Consider the following 13,859-nt stretch of genomic DNA (forward strand, 5'->3'; position numbering starts at 1 on the left):
CCATCTCTGAGATCTCCTTGCTGAATTGTCAGTTTTGTCTCTTTTCAGTTTCTAACCAATTCTTTATTTGACAGCCACATTGACCTTTGAAGCTTTGAACTTTATCCTACTAGAATCCCGCTGACACTTTTGTAAAAAAAAAAAAAAAATCTTTCAATTACTTTTAATATCAAGTCCACAATCTCTGATACAGTAATATAAAACATATCTACTTTTGACTTTGCCTATCCTGAGGGGCTCACCTCATGCCAACCTCTCAATGTTCACCACCCCAGAACAGTGTCAGCTTTTTCCTGTTCGTCGAACATATTCTTTTTGCTTGAGTTTTCCCTCCTCCTTAGAGTGTGCCCATTTCTCCTCCAGATGCCTGCTACTGCAGCTCTGCACTAAGATGGGGAGGGTCACCAAGGATGCAAGAAGAAATGATAATTTCCCTTAGCATGACACTAGACCCATAGAGTCAACACCTGAAGTCAGTTGTATCAAATCACATCAGTATCAAACAGCCAACTGGAAGACGACACACACACACACACACACACACACACACACACACACACACACACTTCAGCAAGAATACAAACCTGCTGTGTAAGCATATCCTTGAGACTCCAGGGAACCAATGTCATCCACTTACTTAGGTGTTGTCTTCCAGGGTCACAGTCCAAACAGTAGCTTGACAGCAACTTAATAAAACAGTTTATTTTTCTGTCACACAATAGTAAAACTCAAGAGATCATCAGGAAGACCCAGGCATGATGGTTTGGCAATGTAACCAGGGGTCCAGGCCCTTATTGTCGTGGTATTCAGTTTCATGCAACAGCTGGACTCTCAAATCCAGTTTATCGTCCTGTGTGGCCCTCCAGACTTTGGTGAGGGGCAGTTTCACCTCTCACTAACTAGAGCTGTCACTTCGCTTCAACTGGATGAAAAACAGTTGGGAAGTAGAATAGTCTTACAGTTTTTCCAGAAAAGCATGAGCAAAGGCCTTTAGAAATGGCAGCTGTACAGGTATGGTGGTACAGGACTGGTATTTCATCAACAGGGAGACCAAGACAAAAGAACCAAGAGTTTGAGGCCAGCCTTGGCTACACAGTAAAATCCTGTCTCAAATTCAGAGACAAAACAAAACAACTGCCTCCAAAGAAATGGTGGTTGAGCTGACATGTGAGCACACGAAGGATGATAAAGGAATTAGGGCCAGTGTGTTCAGCTGTTGCTATTTGTGTTGAAACAGAAATACTATGGATAGTTTGTCTATTTAGAACTTTGTCTACTATAGTTCCTATAATTTCTGTAGTTTATCTTGCAGTATTTTCTCAAGTCAATTTTCTTTGTGAGTGAAGAGTTCTTTGTATACACACACACACACACACACACACACACACACACACACACACACACACACACACATTCAATAACAGCTTGTTAGTGGCAGTGGCATAAACACATAGCATTTGCACTATTACCAGAATGACAGCTTTCTCTTCCACAGCCTGCTGGCCCTTTGGAAATCTAAGACTCATTATCCTGAAAAGCCCGCTAAGATCACTTGGAACTCATTCTTCTGAAAGACGCCAGGTGGCAGTAGTGCCTAAGAAGTGACTGACTAAGTTGAGTTAGCTCTGTATAATTGAATCCTGCCCATTGAAGTAAACCAGGTAAGTTATACAAGTGGATGCCTGAGCCACTAATTCCCATCAAGCTCACTTCCAGAAATGAGAGCAGCCTGCCCACTAGTAATGCCCGTTTCATTTGGCTTATTGACAGCCCAGAGGCTGCTGACCCTAGTCAGCTACCTGTGTACTGTATAAAGCATCACCCAGTCTATTCCAGCCTGTTTCAGGAGACAAGAGCACACTCTGGCACTCTGCATTAATGCAAAGCCTCCACACTCCTGGGGTAGAACACCTAGACAAACCTTCCATGCCTAAGGATTAGAATATACTGCCTTGTCAGGGAATTTTGAATTTTAAAATCAAAGCAGAGGACTATGGAACAAAACAGCATTTTGGAAAGATTTTTGACACAATGAAAGAAGCTAGCCAGAAGAGAGGAACACGAAGACAACGGCAGTGTTCATTCCACTCTTGGCTGGTGGGTGCTGATTGATTTTTAGCAGAATGAAAACTCCAGTGCACTGGTACAAGTGGCCTGGACGTCTGTGGTGGGAAGACTTCTGTGGTGGTTTGAATGAGAATGTCCCCTGTGGGCTCAGGAGTTTGAAACTTGTCACAAGCACTGTCTTGGTAGGTCCAGGGACTATGGGGATTTCTGGAGGGAGGGAGTCATACAGGACAGTTTTTAAGATTACACAGCCATGTGACATTTCCAGTCTGCTTTCTCTGGTTGGTGCTTGAAGTTCAAGATGTGATTCCTCAGCTACCACTCCAGCCATCATGTCTCCTGCTCACTGCTGCCCTTCCCCACTGTGACCGAGGAAATAAACAACAGGAAAGAATTAAGATCTATGGAATCCACTGGGTACTGTGGCTCACACTGTAATCCAGTGGTTCTCAACTTGTGGGTCGCCACCGTCTTGGGGGTCACACATAAGATAGCCTGCATGTCAGATGTTTACATTTCAATTCATAACAGTAGCAAAACTGTGGTTATGAAGTAGCAAAGAAAATTATTTTGTGGTTGGAGGAACTGTATTAAAGGGTCACAGCATTAGGAAGGTTGAGAACCACTGCTACTTCTAGCACTCAGGAAGCTAATGTGGAAAGACTATAAGTTCAGGCCTACCTGGAATACATAGAGATCTGAAAAACTAATCAGCTACTGGCTAAAGAGCAAACAAAAAGCTGTCACTTGAAGTGAAGCAATAGGTTCACAAAGAGTTAAAGACAAATCAAAGCAAAACATCATTTTTACCCAAGGCAGTTAAAAGGCCATCACCCAGAGAAGGCGAATTTTCTGTTGCACTTTGGAGAAGAACTCAGGTAACAACAAGTAGAAAAAGAGAAGACATTTCAGGAGAACACTCACGTAAATAGAAACAAGAAAGGATCCGGTTCAGTCAAGAAACCTCCCAGTGTGAAGGCTGAACAGCAAAAAATGTACAGGAATTAATAGCTGTTGTCACAAAGAACCCTGCCCTCCAGGGAAGGGACAGTAACATATTCTCCACATATTTATTCATTACACAGAACTGCATGCTTTCTGAGCTTGTTGTATTTGAATTCTAATGTTTCTGCTCTCATTTGCTTTCCTAATGCTGGGTATGGTAGTAGAGTAGGGGGCAAGTGAGACTCTGTCTGGCATGTTAGAGTCACCCAGACCTCCCTGTGAAGTTGTGAACTTATGGGCAGGTGCTGTGTCTCAATCTGTGAGGAGCACACTGGATGAGACAGCAGATGGCAACCTTGTTTCTTCAAATGAAGGTTCCACCATTGGTCATTGGAAAGTGGACTTTCTGCTTCTTGCAGGGACTTGATATGAGAGAGAGTGTCATCTAAATTCTAAGGAAGGGGGTTGGGGATTTAGTTCAGTGGTACAGCAAGCACAAGGCCCTGGGTTCGATCCTCAGCTCAAAAAAAAAAATTAATTCTGCTTTAGCCAGGCGGTGGGGGTGCATGCCTTTAATCCCAGCACTCGAGAGGCAGAGGTAGGAGGATCTCCGTGAGTTCGAGGCCAGCCTCAAAAGGTGCAAAGCTACACAGAGAAACCCTGTCTCAGAAAAAAAAATCTAAGGAAGGGACCTAGAGATTGTAATATCACCCTAGAGAGAAGAATCATGACCAATGACAAATGTGAAGACCAAGAAACATGAATGATAAATGACTTTGAAAATATATAGCAAGGACAACAGTATCCAGATATATGGACACCAGGAAAAGGATTGTGTGGGACTTGCAGATGAATCTGGAAATGAGGCTCTCAGTTCCTCTAAAGCTCACAGATGAAGAAGTCCAACCAGCAGTAGGGGATGCAGATAGAGAATTACAAAAGTGAAGGGAAGGACTCATAAGTTTGGATAATATCAAGAATTATTAAAATTCTGAGAAAATATACTATTTGTTAAGAGAATTTCTGAGAAAGATACCATTTGAAAGATTTTGGAGAGACATGATAGCAATGTAGAAAAAGAAGGAGAGAGAAACAAACACAGAAAGTGTAGTCCACACAAGCAAGTAACTGTCAGAGCTCACTAAGTGAAATCATGCAGACAACCTTGGGAAAGACTGGTCAGTGGAAATTGGCCCATGAAGACATCAGGATGCTTTGGAAAGGTATTTTATTCAATAGCTGGGTTGGTTTTCTTGCTGATTCTCAGTGAAAATTAAATGCAAGGATGTTTTGGCAGCAGATAGAGGAGAATGACTCAATGGCAAAGACTGGCTTAAAGAAGAGAAGAAATATAGCACCTGTGAGATGCAGGAGAAGATAAAAGATGCTGTAGAGTCATCTATCCAGGATGGGAAGACAGAACTGACAGAAAAAGATTCCTCCACATCGACCATGTTGAGGACATTGAGAAAAGAGTCATTAATTTGGGTTAACTGACAAGAGGTGAGTAAAATACACTCAATGAACAATGTTGTATAGAAGACACAGGCCAGATTTATGAATAGTAATATTTGTACAATCACAAGACTTCCCACTTTGTATCCACAAAGCACTGGTTCCATCGTGCTGCAGACACCAGGATCTGTGAGTGACCAAATCCCATAGGGAACAATCTAAATAAAAGAATGAGAGAAACTAGAAGTCTAGTGTTTTAGGGGAAAAAAACTGGCCCTGAATTCTGTGCCCTAATGATTTGAGTATGATTGAACTATATTCATGACATGGGCAAGCAGCTGTGACATTTGTAAAGGGACAACATGAAGAAGAATCTGTGAAGCAGAATGATGATATGGAGCCCTGCCATGGGAACATCTCCGTTTGACCGACTCTTTAACTTTTCTCTGCGAAGATATCATATATACATCACTATAGATATCTCTGTTACAGTGCAGTGAATAAAACCTAGAGCCACATGCATTCCAGACACATTCTATACTACTGAGCAACGCACCCCATTTTAGCCTGCTACAAAATTTCAGAGTCTCAATTTACTAATCTGCAATAAGAATTGTAAGCCTTCCCAGACAGTTTTACTTATGGGAATTAAATATGTTAGTATATACTAAAGACCCTGGATCGTGGTAGATATTCAAAACCAGCAAATAAGCTTAAAATCCACTGTGCTGGAGCTCTGTTCTATAATTCTAATCTCTAGCACTTTGAGCATATTTATTTCTGCTGTTATATTTGTTTAGTATCCGTTTACCTTTATGCCTTAACATGTCAGATCTTTTCACTAGTGTTCTGTGAAAGATGTTGCTAAAAGGACAACAACTGATTTTTAACTGAGGTATTTCTGTATTTCTAGATTAGCTGACCATCTGACCCAGGTATGTAAACAAGCATGCCATGGAAAAGTCACAGAGAATCCCAGATGAACATAAGTATGTGTGTGCAGGTCTGAACAGGATGCCATAGTTTCCATCTTTTGTCAGTACTCCAAAGCAGCTTTTAATACCCTTTGATTATAATAAAAGTATAATTAATACTTGTAAGACTTTTATTTCAGTCTTGAAAGCACAATTGTACTTTATCTGTGGCACAAAAGGGCTTCCTCTTGCTTCAGCTGGTTTTGTGGTGGTCACTGGGGTGTATAACCAACACCCTGCAAGGAAGCACAGTTTAACTCTTTTATGCGTCCCAGACTCCAGTCCTAAGATATTCTAGTTTTCAACAGACTCCCTATAAATCAAGGTATTGGCTCAGTAGGCTCTGTTCATTAGAAACAGATAAAAGATAATTGATCAAGTGAAGTTGGCATCTAATGGGAACCAAGCTGAAGCCTTGCAGAAGAATAAATGACCTGCCGTTTGTCTTAGCAACAGGATGTAGATAGAAATCCTAGACTCAAAATTAAGAGTTACCAACCTCTCAACCATATCTTATCCCATAGAGAAACTGAAAACCACAACAATGGGAATGCTGGAGTGTGGTGATGTATTGTGTCCTCTAATATACTGTGTCTCCCAATAAAATAAAACTTGCCTAGAGATCAGAGGAAAAAGCCAGCCGCTATACAGAAGTCAGGCAATGTTAGCACACGCTTTTAATCCTATCACTTGGCAGGCAAGGATCTGTCTGGATCTCTGTGAGTTCAAGGCCACAATGGGAACCGAGCCAGGCGTGGTGGCACATGCCTTAAATTCCAACACTAGTTAACCATGGAGGTCTGGAGGTCTGTACAGACAGACAGGAAGTGACAGACCTGGGCAGGAAGAGGAAGTGATGTAGCTGGACAGAGAGAGGAAATCAGACGGCAGAACAGCAAGGCATATAGGCGTGGGCAGACAAGAAGTAGCTCATTTTTGGAAGCTGTGGAGTTGGTGAAGTGAGGTTAGCTGTGGCTTTCCCTATTTCCCTGATCTCTCAGGTTTTCACCCCTATATTTGGCTCTGTGGGTTTTTTTTTTATTTAATAAGACTGTTTAGAAATTCATCTACACTGGAGTGTGCAGGAGCTGTGCACATAGATGACAGGATTTAGGCAGTTATGGGAGGGAGAGATGAAGATCAGTGTTCTGAGTATTTGTGAGTGACAGTCATGACCTGTCTGTAGTGATATATTGTGTACCCCAATATATTGTATACCCTAATAGTGTACCCTAATAAATTTAGCTGGGGATCAGAGGACAGAGCCAGCCACTAGATTAGACATAGAGGCCAGACAGTGGTGGCACACGCCCTTTTAATCCTATCACTCAGGAGGCAGAGATCCATCTGGATTTCTGTGAGTTCAAGGCCACACTGGGAACAGAGCCAGATGTGGTGGCACACACCTTTAATTCCAGCACTTGAGATCTCATGTCTTTGCTTGGGAAGGACACATGCCTTTAATCCCAGGAAGTGATGGCAGGAAGCAGAAAGGTATATAAGGCATGAGGACTAGGAACTAGAGGCTTTTTAGAGCAGTTCAACTGAGACCCTCAGGGGTGAGGACTCAGAGGTTTTCAGTCTGAGGATTCATGGAAGCAGGATTTGCTGAGGAGTTGGTGAGGTGAGGTTGGCTGTGGATAATTCCGTTTCTTTGATCTTTCAACTATCACCCCAATATCTGGCTTCAGGTTTATTATTATTATTATTAATAAGACCTTTTAAGATTCGTGTTAGAATCTGTCCTTGTGTATATTGTAATAAATGGAATAAATTGAATAGAAACAACTAGAATTCTTGTAGTTTATGCTGGTCAGAGGCTGGGAACAGAAAAGAGAGAGGGATAGTTATTCTGCTGTTTTATTACAGAGACTAGTCTTACCGAAGAATTGGATTGTAGTAGAGGGAAAACTGCCATGGCCAAAATTCTCTGATTTCTTTGTTCTTGCAGAAATGAGGCCTAAAACTATGTCAACTATTTTCTAGAGTGTGCCTGTATGCTTTGAAAATACCCAGAGCTTGTGTCATGGGATGGATGCAAAGTGGGTCATTCTACACATTCATGAGAATGTCGGGCTCAGTATTGGAGGAGGACGGTGACAATAGAGGTGCAAGAGGACAGAGGCAAATCTGTCCCTGAAAGAGCCACAGTCAGTGAGATCACCTGCACAAAGGGGGACTGTCTTTACTGATGTCCGGATCATGCTGTGCCTCCAGGACAAGTTCTGTGCAGTTGACATGTGTGGGGAGGAGCAAAGCCATCGTGCTGGGATTGAAGAGTGAAGGTTGGCTACTGTAGAAGACAAGGTGCAGGGAAGTGGTCAGGGATTTCAGAGGAAGTAGGACACGATACAAACAACCAACCATAACAGTTGGAGGCTCAAGAACCCTAAAGTGTGGGAGACACATAACAAAGGAACATTGGGGTGGGGATATTGTGTTTCTACCCTATGGAGGAATACGTTATAGCCTTTAATACAGAGTGATGTGCAAATAGCCACATGGGCATCAACTCCCTGTCATGGAAGATGAAGATGATCACCTAAGTCCTGAAGAGAGCCAGTGAGGGAAGCTGTTCTCTAACTGAAGGTCCAATTTCTTTCTCAGGCTGGGTCTCCTCTCTCCACAAGAAACAATAGCTAATAATTGCAGTTTGTTTTCTCTGGCTGACTCTGCACTACCCTGGGTGAGGTCTTATTATTATCCTCACTTTATAGTAAATGAAACAAAAGTTGAGAGAGATTACTCAGTTACAAAGTAAATTCAAGGCAGAGGCAGGATCTAATGATTTGTTTTCCTAACTCTAAAGTCCCAGTTCTTAACTACTAGCTCGGCAGCTTGCCCCGGAATGCCAAGTGAGTTGATAACGAGAGTGTTCACCCACTAAGTAACCCCCATCACAGGTTACTGATGTTGGCAAATTAACTTACTGAGTTTGCATGACTGATAGTATTATTTTTAAAATGTGACCATCTACAATATGCAAATTCATAAACTGAAAAGGGTGAGTTGCACTATTCACCTTAACAAGAGAAGCAATTCTGTATATTGTCCAACTAGGGGGTTGGGGGTGGGATGTTTTCAAGTAAATTCCAGAATTATAGCAAGAAAAAGATGACTCGTGAAAGAAAGTCCATTCAAAGCATCTTTTTTATTTGCTGTAAGAATATAATCCTCATTTCTGCATGCAAAACCATGGTAGGCATTTATAAACTGTGCAGACTCTCCATATGTGTACATTTGTTGAACTAAAATTTTAGCAAAGGTTGAAAAAAACGAAACACATCTTAAGAGAAAAGAACACAGAAGGAACAAACATCCTTAATCTCCAAAACAACTACGAAAGAAAGAGTCCCACTGAAGCCTGAAACGTAAGACTGCAAGTTTTGAGAGACAGGGAAGGAGTGTCCCCTATACCTTGTCAATGCATAGTCTAATGGCCCTGTGCATTCTGCATTAAAGCGCCTGTGTAGCAACAAGCAGGCCTTACCTGTGAATTAACCCAGTCCAGATGAAGGTACACTACCAGCCTGCAGATAGCTTTTCTTGCTCAAACACTGGGCAGGGAACTAAGAATTGCAATTGTCTTCCTTAACAAAAAGTCACAGTGATTTCTCATTTGTATAACAATGACCTGAATAAACTACATTAGCTATGAGCTGCCCAACAGCACAGTGCTCACTGGACTCTGGAGCTTGTTTCTTGGGTAATTATGGTCTATGGAAATGAACTAAACCCTCTGCAAGTAAGCCTGGCTACTACAGGAGGCTCTTTGCTTTCCTAGACAGTCTGTCCTGAATATGGAGTGCTCTGTACTAACGCTTCTCTATACCTAGTATTACTCACTAGGCATAGCATTAGTATCCCAAACCTACAGTATGATACAATTCCATCACAAAGGAAGAGTGGGTTAAACAAACCGGGCCTTACGGCATCTCATCACAAGTTCAAGGCCCTGCAGCCAGTCTCCGGCTGAACGGAAGTGCAGACTTGCCTTGCATCAAACCTGAATTTTCAGATGCCCCTAGTCATTCTGGAGGGATCAAAAGCTACCTCCAGCTGTGAGACTTCCCATGCATTTCTATGACTTTAGCCTCAAAATAAAAATTGGTATAGTTACAGAAAAACTAACAATGGCTTTTGCTAAGCCACCCAACAAGAGGTGGCTTAGAAAGATGTCTGTCCCACCAGCAGGGAGTAGAGTAAGTGAGAGCCCCTGGCATTTTTTGGTAGGCAGGCTATGGGCCAGATGAGCTAGAATTTAAATTTCAAGACATCTCTAGACTAGGGAGACAAAGCTGGAAATGAGAAATTAAAACCAAGCTCATCATTTTACAGCTTCCTGCCTCAGTTCCACAACACCATATCCCGTGTGGTAGATTTGGAGCCTGGAGCGTTTAAGCTACCGGCACTTCATCAACCATTGGCTACTCTGACAGAAGGGAAGGATTAAAATGAATTGAGCCAAATGCATGTCTAGAAAACTCACAAATCCTCCAAAGTACAATGAAGCTGCTAGGAATGAGATGTGATCAGAATCAAAATCAATCTCTCTGTCTCTCTGTCTCTGTCTCTGTCTGTCTGTCTCTGTCTCTGTCTCTGTCTCTGTCTCTCTCTCTCTCTCTCTCTCTCACACACACACACACACACACACACACACACACAGAGAGAGAGAGAGAGAGAGAGAGAGAGAGAGAGACTTCAATCTACTTTGTTAAGCCTGAATTCTGAAAAATCTATGAAGAAAAATAAACCAACCCATCAGCCATCTTTCCTCTATGATTGTTATGCTCAGAAGTAAATTTGTTTTGAGTGTGTTTGCTTTGAACATCACACATTTGCTTGAATTTTGAGTAAGTATTTTAAATTTTAAATCAGTGCACTTAAATTTGGACAACACTAACAGACATGTTAACATGGGACAGGGAAGTCTCACAGGGCTGCAACCATAGACAAAGAGCTATAAGCAAATAAGGACTGCTGGGAGTGGGAGTAAATTAGTTCTTCCCGGGGAAAAGCACGCCAACTAATCACCCAATACCAAGTAGTCTGTTCTGAAAACAGAGAGACAAGTAACATAGGGACCGAGCAGATCGCATTTATATATTTAGGAATATAAATATATAATTAAATATATATAATTTAGGATATATATATATATATTTATGTAATAACAACAATTAAAGAAAGAGGACATGATTTTGAGGGAGACCAAGGGTATGTGTACATGAGGGTATGGAAGGAGGGAAAAAAAGGAAAAATGACGTAATTATATTTTAATTTCACAGCATAACATCATTTTAATTGGAAAAGTTATTTTTTGAAGTACATTTCTCACCCCGATAGTTTTTGAGCTATTGTTTGTATAGGGGCAAGTCTTCTCTTGGGAATTAAAAGAATATGGTACTGGAAAGAATTTTATTTTTCAGAACAAGATATATTGTTTTAATTTGGTTGGGACTTAAAACTTTTAAAGACCTATACAATAGAATCCAATAAATCTACCATTGACTAGTTCCTTGCTGGAGTCTGGGTTGACCTCAAATCCAGTGTCTGGAGTATCTGTAAGAGAATGACCAAGGGGAATCTCAAGCAGTCTTCATTTTGCCTCTGAGAGTTAGTCACAGTAGTGCCACCTGCATGACTTTCCAGGAGTGTCCTGGTGTGTCTCATAGGTGCTGAGAGGCAGACAGGCAGGCCCTTCTTCACTCCGCCTCTTCTTGTACTTGCCCTACTTTTTGTTCCAGTGATGAGAGATGTTCTGAATCTTTTTCATTTTGATCCGCTGATCCAGCATCTTGTACCTTGCAGGATGATCGTCGGTTTTCTTTGGAACTGAAGGTGCATAGGAGCTAGATGCATAAGCCGGGCGTTTAAAGTGACGTAATGGAGGCTTGATGACTGGAGGCCATGGAAAGGAAGACACACAACCATTAACTTCATAGAGACTTGACTTGCCATAAATATTGTGGCCACTTCCTCTTGACTTGTATGTCTCCTCCAAGCCAGAAGAAACACACACACACACACACACACACACACACACACACACACACACAATTGGATTTCTAAACTGGTTGAATATGAACAGTATCAACTTGGTCATTGACTTTAAATCAATAAAGTCAAAAAACATCTAGAGATGGGCAGTGGTGACTCAGTACATAAAGTTCACTTGGTAATGAGTAGATGAAGTTAAGGAAAGGTTTGAGTGTACTGGAATCACATATGGAAGCAAAGTAACCATGGTGAGCAGTGATAGATCTATCACTAACAACATTTAGCATTGTGTGCAAGCTTTGGGGGCTGGAAAAGTGGCACTTACTCTGAAAGTATTAATTAAAAGCATATCACTGAGAAAATGCTTGCAAAATATTTATAAAGAGCTAATATCCAAAATGTACAAAGAACCCTTAAAATTCAACAGAAGGAAGCAATCTAATGCAAAAAATGGGCAAAAAAAATCTGAATGGACTCCTATTACAGAAGATATACATATATCAGAGAAGCATAGGATCAACTCAACTGTGAACACAGAAGAATTGCAAATAAAACAACAACAGTGTTCTACCATGTTCTTTATAAAGCCAAAGTCCAAAAGTCTTTGAAAGCTCCTTCCTGCTGATGGGAGTAAAAAAATGGTACAGTTGCTTTGAGAAAGATAGATTAGCAATTTCATGAAGTTGGATACAGTGTTTACCATAAATGCAACAATTATATTCCTAGGTTTACTCAACTAGTTTAAAAGCCTATATTCACATATCCCTCAATTGTAAAAAGCCAAGATGACCTTTTACAGGTAATGGATAAATATATAGCAATAGGCATATATAATAGTATCTTAATTGATAAAAAATAAATGAGTGGTCACACCGTATGAAGATGTGGACACATCTTAAGTATACATTGCTAGGTGAATGAAATCACTCTGCAAAGGCAGCTGTGCCATATGATTTTACTCAAAAGATAAGCTTGAAGAAAAAAACCCCCACTAAACTATGCAGACAAAAAGGGCACTGGCTGGGGCAGAATTAATGTGAAGAGAGAGGATTAAATAGGTGAGCAGCGGGAATTCCAAGGCAGTGAAGTCATTTGATAGGAAACTAGTAGATTCTGACACTATTTGTCAAAATTCATAGATTCTTAGGGGACAGATCCTTAATTTTGCAATTTTAAAAAGCTATTGAGAGGGTTATGGGGATTCCAGCATGCAATGTGAAACAATCTGACTGAATTGCTAATGTAAGTAACAATGAGCCGGGCGGTAGTGGTGCACACCTTTAATCCCAGCACTTGGGAGGCAGAGGCAGGTGGATCTCTGTGAGTTCGAGGCCAACCTGGGCTACAGAGTAAGTTCCAGGAAAGGCGCAAAGCTACACAGAGAAATCCTGTCTTGAAAAACCAAAAAAAAAAAAAAAAAAAAAAAAAAGAGCCTGCAGAGGATGAGAGGCAAGATGGTCACCTGAGTAACTTCACATATAAACAGGCTCAAAAAGACCAAAAAGGCCAGAGGAGCTCCACACGAGCTCTATATTGTAGCTGATAAATTTGCTTCTCATACAGGGGAAGATTAACAATTCAAACACACTACACTTCTCTGAAATTGAAAAAGTATGTAAAAGAAGAGCAGATGATGAAAACTATCCATGTGGATATTAGCAGCTAAGCAAAAGGAGGAGACTAGAATGATCCACAGGTAATTGATTAGACTTGGTGACATCAGTATAAATTCATTGCATAATAGAGGTATTGATGTACATATAAAGGTGTTTATAGACAGGAGCACTTACATGGCTTAGTGCACACACATACATTTCCTTATCAGACCTAGAAAAAATTCCAGGCTCTGAAGCTACAGCAACAGAGAACTCACCTTATATTTTTATTTCAAATATCATTCTCCAATGAGGGAAGCAGGTACTTCCTATAGAAATAGCTTGTTCTAGAACTAGACACAGTGTACACAAGGTGGACTTGGAGACCATTATAGAAACATAAAATTCAAAAGTACAAAGAAAAAAAAAAGAAAAGAAAACGACAGACAGAGGAGCTCCCAATGGTTCTGAATGAAAATCACTTTGAGCAATGAATCAAAACACAGAGGTAACTACAACCCAAAGTATAAAATACAGATACATAGTAATGGATTACACAAAAATCTGTGAGAAAGCAGAAAAATCTACTAGGCATATTGCCAAACAATTTCTATAGCTCCACGGGCCTTATGGAGGGGGGACAAGTTGTTAGTGTGAACTGGACATGGTGAAGGTCTAAGAAGGATCAAAAGAGTAGTCACAGTGAAGAAATATGACCAATACGACCTCATCCAGGAGACCAGAGTGACACACATCTTGTTAACAGGGTACATCCTTGATTTTATGTAACGAATGTTGGTATGTTGTGATTGAAGCAGAACTC

General features: G+C 40.9%; 1 protein-coding gene across 7 annotated transcripts in view; it reads right to left on the bottom strand.

Moving 5' to 3' along the window:
• The window catches only part of Pde1c (phosphodiesterase 1C), a 621,274-nt gene that overhangs the window by 106,358 nt on the left and 501,057 nt on the right, over window positions 1–13,859 (bottom strand). For 5 of the 7 annotated variants that reach the window (XM_052720605.1, XM_052720604.1, XM_052720610.1 and 2 more), the window contains one exon: window positions 8,574–11,342. The exons of 1 other annotated variant lie outside the window; for it this stretch is intronic. In XM_052720605.1, the coding sequence (XP_052576565.1) occupies window positions 11,173–11,342 (170 nt within the window). In that variant the 3' untranslated portion in view covers window positions 8,574–11,172. Of the gene's footprint in view, window positions 1–8,573; window positions 11,343–13,859 lie in introns of those variants that run through there. One more of the 7 variants, XM_052720607.1, reaches the window with a different exon arrangement.

Source organism: Peromyscus californicus, unplaced genomic scaffold (assembly GCF_007827085.1).
Source record: "Peromyscus californicus insignis strain IS unplaced genomic scaffold, ASM782708v3 Scaffold_6__1_contigs__length_162567912, whole genome shotgun sequence".
NCBI classification, from domain to species: domain Eukaryota; kingdom Metazoa; phylum Chordata; class Mammalia; order Rodentia; family Cricetidae; genus Peromyscus; species Peromyscus californicus.